Source organism: Amblyomma mixtum, chromosome 2, assembly GCF_055824585.1.
Source record: "Amblyomma mixtum isolate Tamu chromosome 2, ASM5582458v1, whole genome shotgun sequence".
Taxonomy (NCBI): Eukaryota; Metazoa; Arthropoda; class Arachnida; order Ixodida; family Ixodidae; genus Amblyomma; species Amblyomma mixtum.
Window position 1 is genome coordinate 247,340,166 of NC_143013.1, and position 26,944 is coordinate 247,367,109.

Sequence of the window (26,944 nt, forward strand, 5' to 3'; positions counted from 1 at the left end):
ATCGACGCTGTTTTTATACTGATGTTTGCCCCTCAAACGCTTTATGAACTGGTTCTTTAAAGCACGACAGCGCAACCTCACATATATGCATCGAGTAGTGGCTCTAGGTGGGCTGTCATAAGGTGGAAAACTGGGATGGTTAATGCGTCAGAATCAGACTTAACCACGATTCCCAGCACTCGAAAATAATTAAGCGAGCAATCGCGCTGCCGCATCAGTGAAAGTCTGTTCGTCAAAGTTTTCCTGGGGACGTGGGTTAGACAGTCGCATATGAGGGCCAAATAAATTTCGTAGTGGCCCAGATTTTATTTGCAAAATATAAAAAAATGATCACCTTAGATAGCCAACAGTGGACTGTCCAACCACAGCGATACACAGTCTTCAAGCAACGCTGCGTCGTATTGGGCTTATGTTAGAGGACGCGCCAAAAGCGCACCGCCCCATTCTTATTATTCTAGTTTTTCACTCTCATAATCTGTATCTGCGGTCATTACCTGCCATAAGTCGACGTATTCTCATACCACTTCCGGTACCTTGCTACCAGTCGTAAACTCCTTTATTTCTTCCGAAAGTATTCACCGATACTTTACGTTTCCGCGCAGTAATTTTTAGAACCACCGTTCTGCTTTCGCCTATTTTCGTCATCGTTCATGTATCGCAATTCATCCCCTGAGTGCCTAAGCGATGCAATGTCATTAGCGACTTGCAGATTATTAAAGTATTCGACATCAACTATTCTACCAAACTGTTCCCAATCATGGTCAATTAATACCTCCTTTAAACAGGTGGTGACTAGAACTGGAAACACCGTGTCTCCCTGCCCGACACCCTTCCTTATTTGAATTTTATTGCTGTCTCTGTCGGATTGCTTTCGGATGCTGTGCAGCCGCTACATATATCTTCCACTATTTTTTATACTAGGCTCCTCTACAACCCGATTCCGTTATTTGCCAACATCAACATGTCAAACATTCTCGAAAAAAATATTCTGAATATCGAAAAATTATAAGATAATCTTAAAAAAATATTCAAGGTGATGGTCCAATCTTCTGATATATAGCAAAATACCTCGTTTAAAATCTCACCCATTAATCGCACTGAACAGTTAAGACTGCCGTAGAATGACAATGTGGAACGCTTTTGACGATAGCAAGAACGTTAACAGAAGCAAAATGCTGGTCATCTGCGGATATACTGATTGTCATATTGAAATCTTATATTACAGAAAAAAACAGCGTTCAAAAATAATTTCTCGCTCAAAGATGCACTTGTCCAGTATGGTTGGGTATCAAAGCTTAAGTTTCAGCGCCATAGCAAGAGGAAAAGCCACATTTTAAAAAATTCTCTCAGCATACAATCTTTTATTCCTCGAAGATACATTATTCTTTACACAGGCTTGGACGGGATTATTGTTCTGCCAACCGCTCTTACCTATATCCGTGATCTGAAGCTGAGAAAGCAGTTAGCATATGCGGAGAAAAGTTCATTACTCATTCTGTCTTCAAGTGCCCTTTAGTCTCGCATGGCTCTCACTACGTAACAGTACCTGAAGCACTCAATCCAAAATCTCCGTGCGACTTTCTGGGGTTCTGGTTTTGCAACAATTGCAATGGGAAGAATAGGAAAGAACTCGTCTTGAAGGCGGTGCAGCCTCGTTAGCCTTCGTGGCGTGTAGCCCGTCCAAGCTTGCTCATTCCTATGAAGTCATTTCGCAGTCAACCGGTTGCTCGAGACCCCCTTGCCCACAGTTCTTGAAGTCACGAATTCCAGCTTGGGTGACCGTATAAAAGCACCTCGAAGCCCAATACAAATCAGCAGTTGGCCCAACAGCAGCTCTAACGTCACAATGGTAAGCTACTCTGCCTGCAGGTCTCAGTGCGGCAATTTTATATTTCCTAAGATCACGAGACTGTCGCAGACTTTTGCTTTCTCTCTATTTCGGCTGCTCGTTTATTCGAACAGAAATTTAGTGGTACGCGGCAGCAGCAGCTGGGTCTCTAGCTTGGGCAACAACTGTCATGTAAGAGACGCTGTGAGAAATTCATGCAGAATATTCATGCTTGCTGTTATTGCACCTGTACCGAGCGGTCAAAAAATTTTGTAGCATCTGTTAGGAACCAAAGAAAACTTTCTGTTAGGAACCTAAGAAAACTTTCATTTATTAGCCCAGAGAAGGGAGGAACTGAAAAACAACTACAGAAGCAGCATAATTACGTTTAAGTTCATTGCAGAGGGCTAAGTAACGACGGGGAAGAAAAACTACTGAAGGAGAGGCATAGAGAAGTATCATTCTCGGAATATATAAAAAAATATATGAATACAACTTCGAAAGCATGCTCTGTAAAGATACTGGAAATATTTTCCAGAATAAAAATTGCCAAATTTCACAAGAAAAAAGCAACAAAACAAGAGCAGCTGTTGCCCCTAATGAAACAGGAGCGAAATTTTTAAGGACCGTACGTTTTAACCTGACGTAGAGTCCAAGTAATTTTACAGTTTACAGTACAAGCACAAAACATCGATTACGTTCTATAGATGATAAAGGTTTTTGGCGCTTTCAAATCATGCACCAACTATTCTAAACGCAAACTCTCCCTAGCCTTAAGGCTCATAACGTTCTTAAGCACCTATTCCAGTTCTGAAATTAAGGCTCATTTACTTTATTTAAATGAAAAGGTGCCTGAGGCAATATCTGCTCGTAAAAATTTAACAGCCTCTTGCTGCTGCGATTTTATTAATCCCGCCGTGGCTCACAGTATAAATGGCAAGGGAAAGAGCCACTGCCGAGATTTAAAGGCATAGTGGGGCTGCAGTGTGTAGAAGTGGCACGGTTCAGATATGTGTAGTGCCACTGAAAAAATTCCGGCGACCTCTAGACTTGAAAGCGTTACTTTAGCAACAGAGCAAGATTTCCAATTCATTTGCTTTAGAAGAAGTAATTCTCTCCTGTAGGTTGATCCTCAGATCAAGCTTGCTACACACTTTATAAACAGTTACCATTTAAAGGATCAGCGCACCTTTCTTAGCCATGGCATGAAGTCTGAAGACTCGCGCCTCAAATTGGCACTCGAACACTACATTTCCCTACATTGCTGGCTTTATAAAACGCACGGAACCCAAGAACTATGCGCAACCTAACACAGGAGGGTGCGCCCAAGAAACCATAGGCTCTGGATTACAATCGACGGCACTGATATGTCATGTCGAAGTCTGGAGAACAAGCTGAGCTATCGTACAGAGGCACTGATAAAATCTTGTTCGCTGAAGATAAAGAGAAAGCAATGTTTAGCAGGAATAAGCAATGTAAGGCGCCTTTTATGTCATCCCAACTACCGCCACCTTTGTCTTGCTAAAGAATTATTCTGTCTAAAATGTAATTTAATCGTATTAGCCCACGGCATCGTTGCCAGACACCTGCGCATCAAAGCGCGCCGATTTAAAGCCACCCCTCGGGTCACGATGGGCAATCATAATTTTTTCAAAAGGCCGACTGAATGGCGATACAGTTGACGTCACTACCGAGCTAAGTAAAGAACCCCTTATCGCGAAATAGCGATGTTTCCTTACTAACCTGTTGTTATGCGAACGTATTCCACTTTAAAGATCCGCGCCTGCATCGTCCTGGCTCTGGCCACCAGCGCCTTCGCTGGCTTCGTTGGCACCGCCGGATTCGGCGCCGGCCTGGCTGCCGCCCCAGCCGTGGCCACCTACGCCGCCGCCCCAGCTGTCGCCACCGTCGCCCACGCTGCCCCAATCGCCACCTACGCCGCTGCTCCAGCTGTGACTAAGGTTGCCACCACCTACGCTGCTGCTCCAGCTATCGCTACTGTTGCCCATGCCGCTCCAGTTGCCACCGCTGTTGCCGCTCCAGCTGTTGCCACCTACGCTGCCGCCCCAGCTATCGCTACCGTCGCCCACGCTGCTCCAGTTGCCACCATTGCTGCTGCTCCAGCCGTGACCAGGGTTGCCACCACCTACGCCGCTGCTCCAGCTATCGCCGCTGTCCAGGCTGCCCCAGCTGTTGCCACCGTCGCCCACGCCGCTCCAGTCGCCACCTACGCCGCTGCTCCAGCTATCGCCGCCGTCCACGCTGCCCCAGCTGTTGCCACCACCACCGTCCACCACGCCCCAGCTGTGGCCACCGTTGCCCACGCTGCCCCAGCTCTTGCTGCCTATCACGCCGCCCCAGTGTACGGCTACGGTGTTGGCACCCTCGGCTACGGTGTTGGCCACTACGGCTACGGCCACGGTCTCCTCGGCTACGGCCTGAACTACGGCTACGGTCTTGGCACTCCATTCCACTACGGTGCTCTCCTCCGCAAGAAGTGTGAGTGCGCTTTAAATTAGTGCTCTGTTTATGAAGCAATCGGCTGTTATCTTCATTGCAATTCTGGATCTGTCATTAGTTTCCCGAGGAAAGTATTCATCAAGGCATGTTCAGTGGACCGCATGTTGAATAGCGCTTGCCTCCTTAGCACTGATATTATGGTCATCATATATATTGCTTTGCTGACACTCTATTGCCTTATTTAAAAGCCGATTACTGCTGTTGTCTTAACCTTTTACTAACTTGCGTCACAAAAACGGCTAGCACAGTCGCTTTAGTCTACCTCGAACTTCCTTGCATCAAAAATTGAAGTAGCTGAGCTGAGTTATAACTGACAACGCCCGTTTTGAGGCGGACTCACTGTCTGAGTGAAGTCCGTGTGCTCGTAGCAAAAGCTCGGTGGTGCGATGTGATTTATCAGACGTGTCCACTTGACTTCTTCATAATCATAGTATGCTCTTAATAAGTACGGAGTTTTTAGCTCTTATCAGCCTTTTTCGTCATCGCTAACGCATTTTTCATTTCTTTATGCTTTCAGAAACTTCTGCTATACCCGGAATCACCACAACCACAGTCACGCAGAAGAAATAACTTATTACATGTTCCTATTGTTTTGCGCGTCAAGACGATGGAGCCTAAATTGTGCTAAAATAAAGAATTTCAATTGTATCTTGTTATCTTCATGCTTATTATTAGTCACTGTGCAGTTCGAAGTGATACATGATATCTTCACTAGAGCTCACTGCAAACACGTTGAGAGAGGCTTCCCGGCCCTGTCGCAAAAATACATAGCTTTGGCAATGCTAACTTTCTCTACAGTTCGTTGTTTTCTCGCAATGCTTCCTGGAGACAAGAGTCATCTGTTTTTATTTTGCGTTGCTATTCTTTGGTTTGGTTTGGTTTATGGGGTTTAACGTCCCAAAGCGACTGAGGCTATGAGAGACGCCGTAGTGAAGGGCTCCGGAAATTTCGACCACCTGGGGTTCTTTAACGTGCACTGACATCGCACAGTACACGGGCCTCTAGAATTTCTCCTCCAAAGAAATTCCAGCCGCCGCGGCCGGGATCGAACCCGCGTCTTTTGGGACAGCAGCCGAGCACCATAGCCACTGAGCCACCGCGGCGGCGTTGCTATTCTTTGACGCATCAGCTTATTTTTTTAGGCCCTGCGACATAGATTTTAAAATTGGTAGTTACACCTTCGTCTCTGGTCGCGTTTTTCACGTCATATCGAAGGTAGGAAACAGGGTCGAAGGTAGCAAGATGGGGTGGCGGAATCCGACAGTTCGCCCTGGTCGGTTTATCTGAAAAAAGTAAGAGATTAAGGCTGCTTGAAGTCGGAAATGTTCGCTTTACTTTCCTTGCAGAAATCTTCACTCTAAAACACAGCTGCCAAGAACGCACTACAGGCTCTGACAAGAGGTTGACGATGCGATCTGTTTCAAATTACACTTAAAGGCCTTGAGGTGCACCGCATCAAACTGCCAGCACCACTTAAGAACAGGCGTCGCGCCTGCTACTGTATTTATGCCCTTTAACATTCATGTACAGAGGGCAAAACATTTGCCTAGAACACGTTCTGGGCGTGCTTCAGGCTGAACACGCGATATCTAACGATAAAATTTGGTTGAAAAATGTCGGGATGTAAGCCTGTGCAGTTAAACTCAATGGATTTCATTGTCATATTTTGCCTTCCTGGTCGCAGTGGCTTTAGAAGGTGCGTAACACGCAGTTCGGTCGTTCTAGACATGTGTTTTGTCCTCTGTGCTAATGGAATTTAGGCCCTCTTGAAAAGCAGATTCCATTCAATACGCAAGCTCTCCTTATTGGCGTTCAGCCCAGGTGTAACGAGGCGAAGATACGGGGCGGAGTTACTTTCGCCGACTCAGGTAGTTATCGTATTGCACATTCGAGTGCGCGGTGTTGGAGTTAAAACGGCGTTTGCGTAGCCTCCCACGAAAGAGCATGTACATAGCAAAAGTCGTCCTAAACCACGACAGGCACTGGAGCAACGCGGATGGCGTCATGCCTATTAAAGACAAATGTAAACAAAGTAATTGCAACTGCTTAAAGAGTGGGGTTTTAGTTGAACAGAAAGCCTACGGGCTATCGAACAACACATAGGTCATTTCAGCATGCACAGTAATCCCAGCGTGCTTTTAGAGGCATGGGCGCTAATCTAATGGTTCCAGCTTCAAAAAAAAAAGTACAATCCCAAGACTGATGAGGAGATTGACATTCAATGACGCAAGTACAGCTGTGGCCAAGGAACGTCGTGGTACATGGTAGTTTTCGTCAACTCAAGGTGGTGTTGAAAATCGATTTTCAAAAAATTTCACCCCAAAGGACCGCAGCACCGGGCCTGATTGCTCCTGAGTGCTCATGCATTTGTACATACTTATTATGTGTGTCTTCCTCTAAAGTACATCAATGGTCAACATGCGTCTGTGTCTTCTCCAATGGGTATTAATGTGAAGGCATTATCAATTCTTTCTAGTACGATCACATTTCTAGAACATCGGTCTCTTTTTCTCTTGAGTGTCTACATCCGTGTGTCCTCGTTTCCTTGGCTGCCAACACTGAATGTCAGGCACGTGCCATTTTTATGTGTTCACAGCAACACATAGGTCATCACGTTTGATTTCACCGGCAGAAGAAAAAAATTTGGAGTACGCTGAAGCTTCTCCTTTAAAGGTGCACTGAAGAGGAATCTATACTCGCATTTATACCGCGGGAACTAGATCTACACGTTCCGAGCATTCTTAGAAACTTGGAATTATTGGCCTGTGCGGCTGAGTTTCCTAATACAAATCGGATTAACGTCCGCTCCCGCCTTTTTTTTTTTAATTCCCTGCAGACTGTGGGAGGAGTCAACCAACGTATGGAGTGCCTTTCAAGTAGTCGCGTGGTGGCTTTGCTTTCACTTTTATTTGTTTTTTTTAGTCTCTAGGTTTCCGTGAATAAACAGTCATAATCAGACACTACATAGCTGCAAATTAGGCCCCTGGAAATAAATATACGCGTGGAGTCCTTTCTTTCGCCCATCACTACGTATCACTCCGCCGATGGCAGAGCGGCCACCCGCCTCGTGACTGGTTGAAAGGTTGGTCGACTCCTCCTACCGCCTGCGGGGAATTAAAAAAAAAAAGACAGAAGCCGGGACGTTTAATCGTATAACACCATCTGGAACATTCTGTGGCGAACGGTCTGCATGATACGATTTTATCCGATACGAGGTACTCACAACTACTCGTATTACGACACCGACGGCTTCTCGATCGAACAAGCTCTATACGCTGTCGCATAAAAGGCGCAGTTGCTTCTGAGTACATGCTTCTTAATCACAAGATTTTGTAAAGAAGAAGCCCTTGAAATAATGAATCTCTCAATAAAGTGTATTGGCTGCCATAAAGTGTTTTGTTTTTCTTGCAAAAAAAAAATACACACGTTCTCCGAAGCACACAGTTCCACAAAACGGAGACAGTAGTTCGTCGAATGTAAGTCGCATCTAGTGGTCTTATTTTTACTTTTCTTAGCATGCACGCAGTTTTTTTATCTTTACTTTTGCTTTGGTCTTCTTAAACTGCAGTCATAAATGCCGCCTTGAATCTGAAACATACTAAACAGCTAGCTGCACCGCGCAATTGGAGAATCGATCCTTGAAAGCTCCTGCGTGTAAATTGGAGATCTGTCTTCGGTATGACAGAGATACGCCAATTACCATAAATACGAAATCAAACTACATTAATATTCCGGAGACATAGCTCCTCCGCTCAACGTTTACTGCGGTAAAACGCGCTGGCTTCCTGTCCATTCGGCAAGCGTTTTTATTTCCTTTTATTCTAGTATAGTGAAACCTGTTGAACCCCCCCCCCCAAAAAAAAAAAAAGCAAGCATCGTTGCATGATGAATAAATGTTTCTTAGCCCTCCGTGCTGTAGGAAGGTTTGTTGTTTTTGGCTGATATTAAGGTAATTGATTAACGCCTTGTAGCAATCGCGGGGAGCATTGAGACTGCGAGCTAAAAGCTCAAACTGCACTGCCAGACCTGGTCTCCCATACGAATGATTGCTTTTAGTATGTGTAGAAATATCGTGGGAAACAATGCGTAGTTTAGGAATTATATAGCATTTGATTATACATAAATAATTTTATAAATAATTTTCTTCATGCACTCGTTACTGATCTCTGTCTATGCACCAACCTTGGTTTCTTACAGCGACGCTCTTCATTTTACATAGCAGACAACTGAGGCTACCACTGCGCCGATTATGTTCCCCTTTCGCTGTATTGTGGAACATTTATTTCTAGGGCAGAGAACTATTTGGGCCAAATAGGCGTGAGAAACAACGTGCATGCAGGTATCCGCTGTTTCTAAACCTTCCCATTCAAATTCTTTATACACATTTCTTCCTTCGCACAGGATCTACTGGCTGCTGAAGTGTAGAAACCAGTAAAATGAAAATATCGAATTTAAACTAACGACAGACGGCCCAAGGGCTCCAGAAGCAGGCTCTTTACGTACTGTTTGCATAAGCTCTTTTATTACTCCTCTTCACCTAGCTTTTATTGGTGTCCCTGTGCAGCGCGAATTAATATGGTACACAGTGTAACACAAAGGGGATTATTTCTACCCGCTTCGAAAACCACATACTTACAAAGAGACAGGTTTCAAGCAATCGACATCTCCCCTAGAATGCTCGTGATGGTTTTATGTTGCAATTATGTGGAAGCAAGAGGGCTAAAGAGCATTAACTGGGCCTACTGTTTCCGAGATCGGCACTACATACTGATGTGCATAAGCTACACGGATCATACAAAATGATATTTAGGAAATTTCTCAGCGGCGCCGTTCTGTAATTCTGTTCCCCCCATATGACTGAAATGCCCAAAACTCAGCTCATAGCGAAGCACCCTGGCTGGAACCTGTACAAGAATCACGAGACAGAACTGTGTCTGCCAACCGTGAACTTCTCGAAAGGTTCCTGCGTAATATTCTCGTCGAGGGCGTTGTGCAACGTAGAGTAGAGAAGATTTATTTATTATTTTTAAATATGAAGTCGGCCTTGCAGTTAACCGAATTCCGAAAATAAGGACACCTTGTGAAATCCCACGAGTACTGCTACTTGCCACGAACTTCTCAGGAAAAGAAAGCTTTTACCCGCCTTCAAACATAGTTTTTTGATCTTATTGGCTGTATTCTCATGGCGGTTGCGTAGCCGCCAAACCGTAACTTGCATTTCTAAATTGTATGCATACTATTCTGAATTTGTGTTTAAGTGCACGCGCGGTAAAAGATATAGCACACAATCCAATAAGTGCTTGAGGCATATACAATGTTCAGTGGAAAACAATTATGTGGAAAAGCTCTCAAAGCTGTGTGGATGCATTTGGCTCGCATGCAAGAGAATACACCGCTATAAAAATGTGTTTTCGGTTTTGCTGACACGCTGAGCTTTTTTTCGGGTGCAAGGAGAGCAGATTCGATTACATGTGGCACTTGCATGCGACGTGCGGGCGCACAAGGCGCCAGCTTCTATAAAAACGTTCCGGTAATCAATCAAAAAGTAATGGAAAAAGTTCTGATCGTAACCTTTTTCGTCCGGAGCCACTGTACGAGAAACCTCGAGTGGTGGCCTGAAATGAATTTTGCGTCCAAGTACGAACAAGAGAAACACAACAGATACGGGAGCTTTGCTTCTAGTACCACCAGCACAGTACAAGAAACTGAGATCAATGGGCCTGTCAGCTGATATCACGCGGGCCACTACGGCGTAGCTTCGTGTAGGCAAACGGGAAGCAAAAACTTCAAAAGCGAAAGCAAAAATATAAAAGATCAGATATGCATCGTCCATGCGATTTCTGTGTCTTTTTCTTTTCACGCATTTCACTTTTAAAAACGAGGTGAAGTTTGCCCGTACGGAACGAATCAAGGGTGTGAAAAGGGGGCACGAAGAAGGGCAGTTAGAGTCTTGATCTAAAATTGGCTCGTTACACGGTTTTCTTTTATTCTGTATAGTGGAGTAATCAAGACACTAGTGACTACCAAGCCTCTTCAAGACGGGAGGAGGAGAGTTCAACCCCTCAGAAACTTCAAGCTTCGCGGGAGCGCAAAAATCCGAGCGACACGGCTAAAACGAAAACTATGTAGCTTCAAGTGTTTTGATATGTGAACAGGACCACGTACGGTCAAAGGCGTGCATGTGAACGACAGTTAGGAACCATCTATACACAATTTATCGGGAATGCCGCGTCCCCGCTCGGTATTAGCCCACTAACTGACTATGAGAAGAACAGTTAACACCGTTTTATGCCAGTTGCAGATTTCGTTTTGATAAAATAGCAGCGATCTCAAAATATTGCATGCCATTTTGTGCACGTCCATTGGAATAGAATATACGGTATAAGAGCTAGGCTAGTGCGTATATAGCATTGTATAAAGTATATAGTGTGTATATCTATGCGTATGGAATTCATGTCGATCTATATTCAAGAAAATAAATCATATATTTTTGTAGTCCCTATAGTGTGAGTCGCTTGTGAACTTTAAACACAATAAACCATAAACCATCATGTATAAGGTCCCCAAAAAAAATCGTTTATTCATATTTCCTTCTTGGCGGAATTGCACAGAGAGGTCATTCAGCATTTACTTTCTTCTACCTTGTTTCTGTACTGTGCAGCCTGGCTTTTTCTAAAGGCTGCCTTCCCCTCCTAATTTTCGGTTACATGTGTAAAACTCCTCGTGTTTATTGAAACAGAAAGGGATTGTTTATGCCCTGTGACTAAACCCTGCAACTCAAATATAATATAGCCGCTCACTGTGGAATGAATGCAAAGACACCAATCCACAATATCATTTGGCTATATTGTTTGCCTTTTTCAAACGCCAGGAGTTGCTCACATAAAAAGCCACCTCAGTCTTTCTTTTCTGCACTTACTTTTATTGCGGGACACGCAGGCTGTGCCGGTCCCAGTGCCACGGCCTTACCTGCTCTTAGTGTTTAGTAATTTCTACACGCCCCTTCCTATCTGTCGCAACGAACGTCTTTCCAGTCTTACCACGATCCGGAGAACATATTAGCTTTGTGTTCTGTACGTCTGACAACCCGCTTTACTCCCGTTGAATACTACACACTTTTTCTAATGTCATCTGTTCAGGAGCATTCTCTCAAGTTGTTATTTTAATTGAATTCACGGCGAGGAGAACCGTAGCATTTCTTTTATTTGAGATGCAGTTACCGATGGTTCTGTGCCTTTCTCCTTTACTACCGCCATCCTCGTCTGTTTTTTTTTTTTTCAGTGTTGACGCATGCGCAACGTCCCGGATAATGGCCTGTTTGGATCACGCCTCTTTCATCGCTCTCGTGCACGGAAAATGAGATCGCGGCAGTAAAATCCCTCGTCCACGACTATTGGGCTTGGCTAGTTTACAGACACAAATCTTCGTTTGATTGAAAGCTTTAATAGTTAATCTCGCGACATCGATTTTTCTGAACAAAATGAACACAGATTTTTGTAGGAAGCTCAGCACATCATACACCTGCTTTGCAGATGCAAATTTTAAGCTTTATATTTACTTTCTAACTGCAGCTTTTCAGGAACTATAGTGTTTCGAGCGAAAAACGGAACTGATAATTTACTGGACATTAATTTTTAAAGTTTTGAAATTATCAAACTGTTTTGATCTGCCACCTTGCTATTAGGACAAAAATATCTATCCTCTGTTTCAAAGATGTTATTGGGCACATTCAGGGTCGTTCGCTGGTGCCCAGGCGGCCCAAGAAAGAGACACCTCATAAAGATTTAGATATCTACAAGGACGTGCGTTGCAAAAAAATTTATTATATGCTTCTTCGGTTCACATCATCACAAAGCACAACCCAAGCCTATAAACGTTGTGATGCTTAGCGTACTGAAACTAACTCGTTGTAATCTGAGGAAAGAGGTATGCTAGACGTGGGTTGTCTCTTTTAAAGTACTTTACAGACGTATCAAAAAGCATATAAGGAACACCGAGGGAGTTCTGTAGTTCGCGAAGTCAATTAAGCCAGTGGATGTCGGAAGTAAATTTTCAGGGTTGCCAAACGCATCGCAAAAATGTTCTGTAGCTTTTTGTGCGTAGTTAAAACACATTGGTGGAAATGTATATGCATCCTAACAAGTAATGCTGTAAAGCGATAGATGGCATATCAAACAGCAAAGAGAAATGCCCATCTTTTTGCAAAAATCTCTGAGACTGCCTTCGCGAGCACTAATAATTCAAAACAAAATGACATTTCATTCATGCGCTCTTCTAAACAACCGCATATCATCTGGAGGCCACCTGCATAAGCATCAGATTCTGAAGTTACTATGACGTTGATTTTACGAGCTGTGCTCATATAAAAAACCTTAAGTGCCCTTAAAAACTGATACCTACCATGCACAAAACTTAGAGGAAAGTTTGATATACAGGCGCGCATTTTCACTCTTAAAAAACTTGGTTGCTATAATTTTCTTGCCGGATTTAGCGCAGCTTTAATTTTCGAATAGAAGAGAAAAGCATCGTTCCCTACTTTATAATTAACTAAGAAGGTATAGAAAACACTATTCGCAGGGTATTGAAAACCACTAGCATAACCAAGAGTTCTGGAGGAACACATTTTTGAAAGCGAAAGTGTTCATGAACGCAGTTTTGTAATCTAGTGTAAGATTTCACGATAACAGTCAATACATCCACAGATCTCTCGTCGACAGGCTCGCATTTTTTCCTCTAAAGGTTTTTGCGATCATGAAGAGCGTTCCCCATTGGTTTTCTATGGCAAATATAACTGCTCAACTGCTCCATGCGAGCTGTGGAAAAAGTTTAAAAGAAAGATATTACTGCACATCGAAAGAATGGAGCATTACCTTCTGTATTTCCATAGCAGTACTTCCAAAATTTCCCAATACTAAATTTTTTTTTCACATATGTTGGACATGTACCTGGCGCAGACGAGTAAGACAGAAGCACAGAAAGCGTATACAAAATAGCAGCATTACGGCAAAACTACTGCGGGTGATGACACATGGCTTGGTGCCGCGCTTCGCACTCTTAAGCAATACGTTGAAAATTTTAACGTGCAGCAAAATATTTGCAAACAGCCGCATTTTCTTTCGCCACCGGGCAGCCTAAGGCTCAGCAGACAGAAGAAGATAGAACGCTGGTTCGAGCATCAGGTTAGTCCTAAATGAATACAGCATATTATAACATTCCAGAAAACCGCACAAGTATACCCAACAATATTGGACAAAACCGTATCTGAGCGGGAAACTGCATATGACCGCAATTTTTTTCATTAATGTAAAATTTCACTATAACAATCAATATATCGACAGATCTGGCGACGAGTTTCTTCAATTTTTTTCTCTGTTAAGCCTTTTGCTATCGTCAAAAGCGCTCCGCATTGGTTTTCTATGGCAGCCTTAACTAGTCTATGAGATGGATGGAAACAATAAAAAAGAAATATTCTGACACATATCACAAGATTTCCATAACAGCACCTTAAAATTGTTTAATATTAATAATTTTTGTCGTATAATGACGGACATGACACAGGAAACAAGCGAAACAATTTATACAAGCAGGCCCTGCATGTAGTTGTTGTTGCCTTAGTGGCATAGCACATACCCACAAGGAGGATAGGCCAGGGTTCGGTGAGGAGAGCCAAAAAAAGGTAAATTGGAGCCAAGCTAATGGTGCAACATTGAGCACCAAGCTCATGATTTAACTTTGGGTAAGAATTCAGAGGAATTAAAGGAGAAATTAAAAGTTTCTAAGGTAAAAGCTTGGCTGAGTTGGCGGTTGTTCATTCTAAAACAGCGCAAAAAAGACACGGACCAGAGGAAGAGACGTACAAACAGGCGCTGACTCACAACTGGGACTTGATTGCAGAGACAACACCTTATATATATGTGGGCGCGCAATAAAACAGAAAGTAGTGTGAAAAGACAAAAAAGAAGAGGGGGTGAAACAATGAAAGCATAGTTGTCGTTAAAGGTTTCACAGATTAGCAGAAAGATACATCCTTTCTTTGTCAGATAAAAGCACTGATGGCGCACTTACACATGTGTCTTTATTGGATGCTTTCATTATTTCACTCCCTCTTCTTTTGCGTCTTTTCGCACTACTTTCTGTTTTATTGCACGCACACATATATATATAATGGGGTGTCTCTTAGTTGTGAGTCCGAGTTGTGAGTCAGCGGCTGTTTTTACGCCTCTTCCTATTGTTCATGACAGAAGCCAACAGCCACAGAAACCAAGGGGCACAGGGGATTTTTTTTTTAGTTATTTTATTTTGTGGTGTTGATCAATTTAGAATATTACTGAATATGCTATCGTTTAAAGATAACTGATTAGAAAAGCAGAAGAAAAAACAACCACCTGCCGCCGGTGGGATCCACGACCCGAGTGGGTCGTGGGTTCGGATCCCACCGGCGGCAGGTGGTTGTTTTTTCTTCTGCTTTTCTAATCAGTTATCTTTAAACGATAACATATTCAGTAATATTCTAAATTGATCAACACCACAAAATAAAATAACTAAAAAAAAAATCCCCTGTGCCCCTTGGTTTCTGTGGCTGTTGGCTTCTGTCATATTTATCACGAGCCCCTCATCCCCTTCCCTTGTTTGCTTAATTGCTTAGCGAGGGCCTCGATTCTGGCAGCCTTGACGCCTTAGGAAGCATAAGAGGGTTCTCACGCAGCTTCCACCCTCTCCGTTCGATGACGTTCTACGTCACACCTGCGGTAACTCAGGACGTTCTACGTCCGCCGCTTATGAACGTGGGTGGCGCTGATGAACACTCTCAAGGTTAGGTTACTTGTAAACATAAATACCCCCGAAAGCAGAAGAATCGACAGCCGTCGCCGTAGCTCAGAGGTAGAGCACCGGACGCGTAATTCGGAGGTCGTGGGTTCGGATCCCACCGGCGGCAGGTGGTTGTTTTTTCTTCTGCTTTTCTAATCAGTTATCTTTAAACGATAACATATTCAGTAATATTCTAAATTGATCAACACCACAAAATAAAATAACTAAAAAAAAATCCCCTGTGCCCCTTGGTTTCTGTGGCTGTTGGCTTCTGTCATATTTATCACGAGCCCCTCATCCCCTTCCCTTGTTTGCTTAATTGCTTAGCGAGGGCCTCGATTCTGGCAGCCTTGACGCCTTAGGAAGCATAAGAGGGTTCTCACGCAGCTTCCACCCTCTCCGTTCGATGACGTTCTACGTCACACCTGCGGTAACTCAGGACGTTCTACGTCCGCCGCTTATGAACGTGGGTGGCGCTGATGAACACTCTCAAGGTTAGGTTACTTGTAAACATAAATACCCCCAAAAGCAGAAGAATCGACAGCCGTCGCCGTAGCTCAGAGGTAGAGCACCGGACGCGTAATTCGGAGGTCGTGGGTTCGGATCCCACCGGCGGCAGGTGGTTGTTTTTTCTTCTGCTTTTCTAATCAGTTATCTTTAAACGATAACATATTCAGTAATATTCTAAATTGATCAACACCACAAAATAAAATAACTAAAAAAAAAATCCCCTGTGCCCCTTGGTTTCTGTGGCTGTTGGCTTCTGTCATATTTATCACGAGCCCCTCATCCCCTTCCCTTGTTTGCTTAATTCCTATTGTTCATGTTTTTTTGTGCTGTTTTAGAATGAATAAATTTTAATATCTATATGCAGAAACAAATAGTTCATATGCAAATTGGGTAAATATCAAGAGAAATTAAAGATGAAATTATTAATTTCAATATCTATATGCAGAAACAAATAGCGAAATTGAAATTGTTGCATACACAAAACTTCTGAAAAAAAAAACATTTTTGAAGAATACAGAGTTAGTGAACGGAATTTTTCACATATTGCAAGATTTCACTATAGCAATCAATACATCCACAGATCTCCCGACGAGAGGCAAGCATTTTTTTTTTTTTGCTATTGACGTTCTTGCCGTCGTCAAAACCATCCCCATTGAATTTCTATGGGAGTCTCAACTGCTCGAGGCAAGTGATGGAAAAATCGTAAAAGAAAGATTTTGCTACACATCGGATTAATGTACCACTGCCTTAAATATTTCCGCAATTTTTCAATATTAAGATTTTTTTCCGAAAACGTTCGACATGAATCAGCAAACGTGTGCGTTTCATTCTCGCTCTGTCCGCCATTTTTTTTCTTCAGTGCGACTACATCACTAGAGAAGTACCGAAAATCTAATAAGCCAGAATTAATTTTGAGTCGCGCCGCGATTTGAACCTAGACCCCTTGGGAGCAAACTCGAACGCGTTTGCGGCTCTATAAGCAGCTAGACTCTCCCTAGAAACCACCGGTAGCTCTTTCTAGGCAGAATTTCCACCTGAAAAACACAGTTGCCTACGATGAGCGCAGGAAAGCGCTGGCTTCATGGCAAAAATGACAAACGGCACGAAATATACAGAGATTAGGGATTAACGCTGTTTCAACCACGATAAAAAAGTTCGCTGCATCGACATCAGCCGAAGAAAAACCAGAAGGGAAAAGAAGAGGCAAAAAGATGTTTGTGGGTAAACTTCGACTCATTATCTGGGGCATCACAGCGATCATGCTAGGGATTTTCCGCATTACAGCGTAGCTTAAGCCAGCATTGCGCGCCAATTCGACACACTGGTCGTTATTTTGAGGCTACCTTAGCATCGACGCCAAACAAATGTTGTGGTTACAAATGTCCTTGGAGAAACTTTTTTTCACCCCACTAGAAAGCAAAGCGCTCCAGCGCACCACGACGAGCGGCAGCGGCATCGGCTGCGCCCCTGCAAGGTTTGTAGATGTAACTAGCACCAATTAGGTTTGGTTTGTAAGAGTCAACGTCTCAAAACCACTTGGGCTATGAGGGACGCCGTGGTGGAGGGCTTCGGATAATTTCGACCCCCTGGGGTCCTTTAACGTGCACTGACATCGCACAGTACATGGCGCTCTAGAATTTCGCCTCCATCGAAATACTACTGCTGCGTCCGGTACCATAAACACCATAAGCACCATAAACACAAAGCCACCGCGGCGGCTTAGCACAAAAAAGTGACCTAATTCACCAATGACAAGATGAGTGCAACGAACCGAGTGCATTCGCATTTCTTTGCTGACAGCTGCCGATGTGTATGCATGGCCACAAAACACGGTGGAGCACGCATTTATTCCTCCACTAAGGTGGTCCAAATGCAGCACAGAGTAGACGGCAATATTTTTTTAACAACGCATGCAGCTTTGTTTAGCATCCAAGCCCTAGGAAAGTTCCACTTTACACCCCCCATCTGACTTGGTGGCGAAGGTACAAGTTACATAACGGTTACAAACCCTTCTCTATGTAATTTTTATATTTTATGTATGATGCACTGCAGCTGAGTTTGACGCGTCACACAGCCTGTTTGGAATACCAGTTTTATCATTATTCTCAAGGGCAGCACGATGCGTTCACTTCTAGCTCAGTTTTGCGTAACGATACTTATTGGTGGACCTTACACCCGGAGACATTGTAGAAGCAGCAAAATAGCACATTTTTACAGTTTTCTTCAACTGTAAATATGGTATTTTGGCAATTCATGTCTCTGTGAAACATTCGAGTTCATTAAACGTTGACTTTTCAGGAAAAAGTTTTGAAATGCCTCAATCCTTGCGTTGACCCTGGAGAATTACATGCAAACCAACTAACGGCACTGCAGAGCAGAATTTTGCTTTCTCAACTGGCTACTTTAGATATATGCCTGGTTATTTCTGCCAGGACCGCCATTTAGCCCTTATTGCAGAATACCGAAGTCAGTAGGATCCGATTCATTAGCGCCTAGAATTTTAATACATTTTTTGACACCGTCCAACTGTGTTAAACCATTGCGTTCTCCTTGTTGCACTCTCACGGCCTGGCAGTAATTAACTTTTTTTTCTCGTTGATGATGACGATACTCTTTTCGGAGAATAAATCACATTGAACCCGCGATTCCAGATGTTGCGGCAGGTCGCATGCTTGGACGACGAATTCTGACCCCTTTACTTTATCGTAGTAACTTGCCGGTGCTAAATCTATTATTTAATTTTCTAATAGTAACGAAGCCTTTACTTTCTTGCCTTCGTGAAAACGATTGCGTCCTTGTAAATGTGGCCTGTAATATCACCTTCTTTAGTTGCTACGTGAGGGGCTCACTTCCTCCAGCAAGAAATTTAGAGCTCGAGTTTCTTTTGTCTTCGCTAATTCTTAATTTTATTATTTCACAATTTCCGTTATTCCCGAGGCATTAGCATAGCATTCTCTCAATCATCTCAGAACAGTAGGGATTGGGTAACATAACAAGTTTCCGACAATAAAAAAGCAAACGAATGGGATATTTTATTCCTAGGAGCTGCAATCGTCGTCCTGCTGGTACAGATGGGGTTTTTGTTATGCCATCCGCTGGCCCCTATATGCGTGAACTGAAGCACAGTGCGCACTTATCATATTTAGAAAAGTTCATTACTCATTCTGTCTTCAAGTGCACATTAGCTTTGCAGTCAGGCCCCTCACAAGGCAACAGCACCTCAGGCGCCAAATCAGAAAACTGCTCTCTTCTTTTTGCAGTTCTGGTTTAGCGATCATTCGAGCGAGTATAAGTAAAAAAAAAACGTCTTTCTCGCATGCACGAAGCCGCTTCGTTAACCTGCGTGGCGCGTAGCCTCTGCAAGACTGATCAGTGCAGAAAAGTCATTTCGCAGTCCTCCGGTGACTCAAGACCTCCTCGCCCATAATGCTTATTGTGTTCGCGGAGACCAGCACTGGTTGCCCTATAAAAGCGCCTCGAAGCTCCACACAAATTAGCAGTTCGCCCAACAGCAGCTCTCACGTCACAATGGTAAGCTACTCCAGCTACACGCCTCAGTGCAGCCTTTGTATATCTTGAAAGAGCCTTGGGCAACCTAAGACTATTCTGCTTTGCATGTATTTTTTGCTGTCCATTTATTCCAACGGGAGTTTAGTGATACTCTGCAGCGAAAGAAGTGTCCATTAACGCAAGCAAAAACTGTAACGAAACCCATACTGTCAGCTAGTCATGCTGCATATTTTTGCTTGCTGTCATCACGCTTCTGTCAGGCATTTCGAAGATTTTATCGCATCGGTCAGTTTCTAACGCAAGGATATCAACGCTTATTTTCCCAGTCGACCGTGAAACCCAGAAACAGCTAAAAAAGAAGCTTCAGTGGGTTTGGGTTTTCACAAACCGCATTGAGTAACCACGGGAAAGAAAAACGTCACTTAATGAGAGCCATGTATAAGTCACATTCTCAGAAGACAGAAAAAATTCTCGATACACGTTTTGAATGCACATCATGTGCAAGGTTACTGAATTAATTTTGCACAATAAAACTACCCACTCTGAAGACCAGAATCAACACCAAAAAGCAATTATTACCACTAAAGATATCGAATATTCGCTGGTGGCTAAACAGAATTCGTAAGGGCCGGAAGTAGAAACCACGCTTAGAGTCTCACTCCTCTTGCAGTTCATATTTCAAGAAAAAATAACCTGTATCACTCTGTATACGATACAGGTACGGGGCGCTTTATAGCAGTACGCAAACCAGATTGTACCTCTACTTACTGGAAATGTGCAGAGCTCTGCTGTCACGTCATCTCTGTAACCTGAATGCTTGTATCCTTCTCAACCCCTATTTCAATTTTTCAAGTAAGGTATTTGCTTTATTTTGAAACAAGGGTAGAATAGCCATTGAGTATCCGTACCAAACTTTCTCGTAGCGAGTATCCTGTGATTCTGCTCATGGGAGTATACGACCGGTCCAGTCAAAACCCCACTGCTGGTATCCTTCTTAAGCCCATATTTCTATTTTTCAAGCTAAGTTATTTACGTCGTTTAGAAACAAAGATGAATTAGGCGAAGAGCATTCGTAACATATTTTATCGTAAAGAGTATGACGTTACTCTATTTACGGGCATATACAACCGCTCCAGTCAAAAACCTACTACTGGCTTTCAAAGCCAGGGTTGCTCCGCGACGTGTGCGAGAGGCATGGTTAGGTGACATCAGGCGCAACAGAGAAGAAGTAAACGTGTGATTTATATTTCAAAGGGTTATCCTGTTTATGGGTCAAGCAAGATATTCTAAGTCAACGAAGGTATGTGTAATCGAGTCAACTCTCGACCAAACGGTGACTCTCCGACTGAGCGGGCAATCTAAAGATTCACTTGCGCCACAAACTGTCACTTGCACTGCCCCCGGGTATGTGATTGCTTTATAAATCTCAGGCAGTCCAAACACTATCCGGGCTCTGCATGAGGAGGGCAAACCCAGCTGCACCAGGCTCTTCAACGCACTCTACGACACTTATATGGCATGTGGAAACCTGAAGTTGATGTCCAGAAAGCTCTTCTCGCTGTAGCTTAGGCCAGAAAGAGCACAGATTAGTGCGAGGAGGTTATGCAAATTGCCTTTTATATTCTCATGGCCCTACGAACCATTCGTTTAACTGCAGAATGATCAGGTGTAAAAATGCGCTACATCGTAATACGTGCCGGGTGCCATTGCAAGCCTCCTCTGCATCACCGAAGCGGGTGGCTTAGCGCAACCACATGGGTCTAGATCACACCGTGATTAATCTGTGGGGATGACTGCGCTGCGATACTGAAGAATGTTGCTATAAGAGAGGTTAAGGAACTTCGGGAAGATTCTGAAGGGCGGCGTTTCCTTACTCACGCGTTCTTACATGACACTAATTCTACTTTACAGATCCGCGCCTGCATCGTCCTGGCTCTGGCCACCAGCGCCTTCGCTGGCTTCGTTGGCACCACCGGCTATGGTGTCGGCCTGGCTGCTGCCCCAGCTGTGGCCACCTACGCCGCTGCCCCAGCTGTCGCTGCTGTCCATGCTGCCCCAGCTGTTGCCACCGTTGCCCACGCTGCCCCAATCGCTACCTACGCCGCTGCTCCAGCTGTGACTAAGGTTGCCACCACCTACGCTGCTGCTCCAGCCATCGCCACTGTTGCCCACGCTGCTCCAGTTGCCACCTACGCTGCCGCCCCAGCTGTCGCTACCGTCGCCCACGCTGCTCCAGCCATTGCCACCTACGCCGCTGCCCCAGCTGTGACTAAGGTTGCCACCACCTACGCTGCTGCCCCAGCTATCGCTGCCGTCCAGGCTGCCCCAGCTGTTGCCACCATCGCCCACGCCGCTCCAGTCGCCACCTACGCCGCTGCTCCAGCTATCGCCACCGTCCACGCTGCCCCAGCTGTTGCCACCACCACCGTCCACCACGCCCCAGCTGTGGCCACCGTTGCCCACGCTGCCCCAGCTCTCGCCGCCTACCACGCCGCCCCAGTCTACGGTTACGGCATTGGCACCCTCGGCTACGGTGCTGGCCACTACGGTTTCGGCCACGGTCTCCTCGGCTATGGCCTGAACTACGGCTACGGCCTTGGCACTCCATTCCATTATGGTGCCCTCCTCCGCAAGAAGTGTGAGTTCACTTTCCATTTGTTGTTTGTTCGACTAGAGCTCAGTATTTTGTCAGTTATATACTAGGAAAAGGACAGATCTGGGCACTGTAAGTGGTGCGACTAATTCTCCTCGCACCCCTCTTTCTCAGTGACGCCAATGACATCTTCGATGACGCTCTATTTAAACTGCCTACGCCTTGTCTTTTTAAGCTAGCTTTTGAAACAAAGCGTCCGTTTCCGGGCCAACTCGTATGGTCCGGCTGACATGTCCTTTTATCTTAGCATCTGAGCTTATTTTTCACTGATGACGTAATTTGCGAGGCTGCTACAGTATCTGTGCGAACTGGGAGCGCTTAAGTTCGCAGGTCCATACGATTTCCCAGGCTTTTGTAACCTTTTTCTTAATAACGGTGACTTTTTCTCAATGACTAGACTGTTGTTAATTTTTATGACCTGTTTTCCTCATCGGTAACATTTGTTTCAATTTCTTTATGTTTCAGAAACTGCTGCCATACCAGGATTCACCATAGTCACGCTGGCAAGATAATTTATTACAATCTCCAATCGTGGTTTCTGCCGCGACGATGGAGCCCAAATTGTGCTGAAATAATAAAGTTCAATTGGCTCTTCTTATTCCACGTTTAATATCTTCTGAGTGTGTACTGAAATCTAATAGCTTCATTCGAGCTGATTCATACATGTTCAAGCGAGGCTATAGCGGCGATCTTGCAGAAATGCAATGCAAGGAAGCTGCTATTTGTCTTGAACTTCAGGTTTCAAAATTCAAGTTTCATAAGGTTTAGGTTGTCCGCTTCCTTGTCAGTACGATTAAGCAGGACATTCAAAGAGCCTAAGTACACCCCAAGAATAAGGGTCTCACAATCTTCGGAGGATGCGGGCTTTTGACACAAGTAAGAGGCAATAGTTGAAGTGCCTTGACAGCATGAGCTAATAGTCAACGGCGCATATTGTGATACATTTAGAATGCTAACTGCCTATTCCCTTGTAAGAAGCATCAGCTGCGGCAGTGACGCGTGGGACGGAGCAATCCCCACGAACGCCGGCGCGTAATAATCAAAAAGCGCCGTTTCATACACTCAGGCTTATCATGCACTTGGAATAGCTAACTGAGTACGTTTTTCTGCCCTTGTTTCAGGAGAATGAACATGGGGTTACTGTGTCCACCAGACAGCTAACATGAACAGTAAACTGCTGGAGCCACGCAAGAGTGACATAAAAAATATTCAACTTGTCGGTACCAATAACCAGCTAGGTGCTGTACATTCTACAGGAACAAATCGCCCCAAAGCTTTCTTGATAAGGGTATCGGAGACGTCTGGTAGCAAAGAAGTGATTCTATACGTATACCACCTGCCCTGTAGGCAGGTGGAGTATTCTGAGTTAGTCCAAAGCGGCTGCATGAGTGATGTTTCCGTATTGACGCGAAGCTTTGTAATGGTCGTTTGTTCATTCTCCAAAGCTGCCGCAACGCGGTTTTACAGCTCTGATTGAACTGCAAGATGAGACCGGATTTATCTCTATTCTACGTTTTTTCAGATGTTACTTTGCACGCAGTATCTCATACCACGAAAGTACGTTGTCAGGTTTAAATTGAGCACAGCTGAGATCGGCGGGCATTCTGTTCGCAGACCGCCGAGCACGCTTATTGCTTTCGCTCCCGCTGAGTCATTAATTTCTTCACGTGCGCGAGTCAGCCCAATGAAGAGGTCCTTTCTAAAGCCATTTTCGCTGTCTTACTGGCTGTCGGAATGACGTCACCACGACGTGACGATATACTTTCTCGATGTTTATTCCAGAAATTGTTCTGACAATGATCCTGCCAGATGAGAAAGTTTATGGTGCCAAGGCATGTATCCTGCCTTAACTAACCGCAGTTGACAAAAGGGAGTTCAGATCATTACGTGGTAGAAGTATTCTTGAAAGCACTACTAGAATCCAGCGCACGACAAATTATTCGCCGCCTAACAATCTTGAAAGCACTACTAGGATCGAGTGCACGACAAACTACTGGCCGCCTAACAAAGCGTTCAAAAAAGCGAAATGGAGATGGTGGTGGTTCTACTGCGTCCGCTTAACCAGCTCTCGTTACTAAGAGCCATCATTAACGTCACGAGTCAAAAATTTGCTCATTAAGCGCTGATTAACACTGCTGAGCCATAAGGTTCAGCTGAATTGCTTAACTGTACAATAATATAACGTGTCCACATGGCTATGATATAACGTAGCGATATGGCAACACAATATCGAGGTGCGGGGCGAATGTGGATCTTCTTATTATATTGTTTACTTCGTATGTCTGCAAATATAGGGCACAATCTCTGGCCTCAAGATATCCGGGTGGTGTAAAAATCCTGGAAATATATTCGGTGTCCGCTTCACGCGGAGCTAAAATTTTTCATCCTGCACTGTCTCAAGAATCTGGTGATATTTAGAAATATCCCTTTTAGCATCAAGCATGAAGCTGTCATTTCATTTCTGGCGAGTGCCTCCTAAACGATTAAGTTTAATATATTGTGAAAAGCTTCTCCAGTGCGCACTAGGCTTTATAGGAGAATGTGATAAAAATTGCTGCTCCGAAGCTGCGTGCTAGAAAATTTGATGCGTTGTAGGGAGTGAAGCCGGAGTGTCTAAAACAAAGTCCTGCTTAGACCCTTTTATACGGCTTGGTGCAGTGCTGCAACGCAAGTCAGAGCTACAAAACTTATAGCGTCGCCGTTTGGAAGAGTTAAGCCAAACATGTCCGCAGCACCTACGTATTGGAATTCATGGACTGCGCATAGGAACGTGCTCGAGGAAATTAACGCCAGAAACAGGGTTTCGTAAAGAGAATTTTTGTACACTCCAAAGGTGTTGAAAGAAGATTAGATGGCCCAATAAAGAGAAATTGTTTCCAGCTTTCGCTGTTGCCTGCGGTGAACCAAATAGTCTAATACCTGTACCTCCAGCGTTTCCCTCTTTCAAATGCGCCACTCCAGAATCTCGGCCATGTATTCAGCCCACTTCGTTATCTGTTGTCCCCCCCCCCCCCCCCCCCCCCCCCCCCCCGAAAATTTGCAGCGCTAGGCCTTTTATCCTTACATATAATCTTTGGCCCTCTTCGATCAAGAACTAGGCTAACTAGGACCGAAATGACTGACAGTGGTGCACTGTTGCATACGTAATAAATGAGACGCGCATTTATCTTTTACATCATTTTATCTTATGTCGCACAGCACTATTGTCGCCTGGCGGCAAGAGCTATATATAGGAGCAGCATCGAACATAATCTCGGGGCCGAACATCTAGCGAGCAATGAGACAATGCTCAGAGCCTTTCATAGGCGCAAGGCGGATGTGTACTGGGCCTATGCGCCATCGGATGCTATAGTGAGAAAGTGAGGAGCTATATTGAACAACGTCACAAAATCCTTAGTAGTCAATCTGTGTATGTGTTAGGTACTCAATTTGTTGTAAACTGGAGTGGAGAAAAGTTGAGTGGAAAAAGGTGGTGATCTAAGTTGAGATGGCCCTTGAATAGAGCAACTTTTAGAATGAGTGGCAGCCGGCAAAATTTTCCGGATCTATCTATCTTTTGAACCATCAGAGTGAATATGAAGCATGATATCGTAGTTTAGTAAATACGCCCTGTACGTAGCTTTAAAATCATTTTCAAGGATGGTAAGAGAGTGCACAAAAGTACGAGCAAAGCAGCTAAGGGAACGAATATGAGAGGGTGCAGTTCCTTTACCTCCTGTCCTCGTCATTTCACGCAGCTTCGAACCATCCCCAAAAATCAACCAACCAGCCATAAGAACGTTATGCTAAAGGCTTCAGCGGCATGATGGTGACGTTGCGTTGACTGAAGAAAATATACAATATCAACGGCCACAGAAAAGGACCAGAAACTTCTGCACAAGTATGCTGGCCTTCTTCAAAGAAGCATCATAACTTGCCCACCTCATTGCCTATAAGCTGAATCTTTCCTCAGAGTCCTCCTTCTGCTTCGAAATTAGACAATATACGAAGCCTATATGGAGATAATAGATAATATACGGAGTCTTCATAAAAATAATATACTCCTATCATCGACAATCCATTCTTTGACTATCAGTAAGTATCGTAAAGACGGCTGTGGATTAATTTTGCCACGTAGAGGCCTTAACAGTATATAAACTTTTACATAGCGCATGGCCGTTTTTGTATTTCGCCTTCACTAAAACTTACACTCTAGGGATTCGATCTGGCGATCTCATGGGTTGCGTATCGTCGCATCTAAGCAACAGCGTTGGGTGCTTTCACTATTAAAGCATCACATTCGAAAACATGGTTTTCCTGATGACGAGGACCTCAGACAGGTGACCCCTTGTGTCAAGAGCCCTGGAATGTCTTCTGTGTTCAAAAGTCGGAGCACTTCTAACCCGGTTCGGAGTGGTTATCAAGATACGAGGGGATAGGGGGGGGGGGGGGGGGGGGGGGGAATCTTGGTTTTGGAGACTTAAACACGCAAATATTTTGCTGATCCTGAAGCTCTTGCTTCTACTGTATGCTTATCATTTTCTAAACGCTCCTCTCAAGCTCAGGTTGCTTGGAATGCAATGAGCCTGGCCGGTGGGTATCCGTCTCCCTACAGGATCACATCAGGAATCTCCTACTCGCACTTGGGGATCACTCACAACCAGTACAATGTATAGGTGTAACCTCACAACGTATAGGTGTAAGCGCATTTGGTCAGTGACCAAAAGTCATCTAATTTAGTCATAATACCACCAAAGAAAACAACTAACATGGGGCTTAAGGCTCTCATCACAGTCTGCGTGAAGTGTAGGCCAGGACACCCTCAAAAAGCAGTCCAGTGTCGTTGTTAAAAATAGGTCTTTGTAGCATGCCGCCGCCATGCTGTCGTCGAGGAGCACGTGGCACCTCGGCCACCTTCCAGGTGGTGGAAATCCTTACTGGCGCTCAAGCCTTGGGTACTGCGAACCGCAGAAGCTTGTCTTTGATTTATTTATTAATGGGATAGCATTAGAAGCATCATGAGACCAAATTGTGTCGTCAGTCACAAAATTAGCTCATTGGTTGGAAAGAACTGACGCCATCAGACAGGAGCGTTCCCATTGGCTGGAGAGAGACCGCATGTGACGTCTCTTCAC

General features: G+C 44.4%; 2 protein-coding genes across 2 annotated transcripts in view; both read left to right on the plus strand.

The window, feature by feature from the left end:
- Window positions 1-3,579: 3,579 nt before the first annotated feature.
- LOC149363347 (uncharacterized) lies at window positions 3,580-4,347 on the plus strand. Its single transcript, XM_089568471.1, has one exon. It carries the CDS (start codon window positions 3,580-3,582, stop codon window positions 4,345-4,347), a length of 768 nt encoding a protein of 255 aa, XP_089424597.1.
- Window positions 4,348-19,093: 14,746 nt separating this feature from the next.
- Window positions 19,094-26,944, plus strand: part of LOC149363348 (uncharacterized) — a 29,003-nt gene continuing 21,152 nt past the window's right edge. The window contains exons 1-2 of the mRNA XM_089568472.1: window positions 19,094-19,198; window positions 21,089-21,678. Coding sequence (XP_089424598.1) covers window positions 19,094-19,198; window positions 21,089-21,678 — 695 coding nt within the window. The remainder of the gene's footprint in view (window positions 19,199-21,088; window positions 21,679-26,944) is intronic.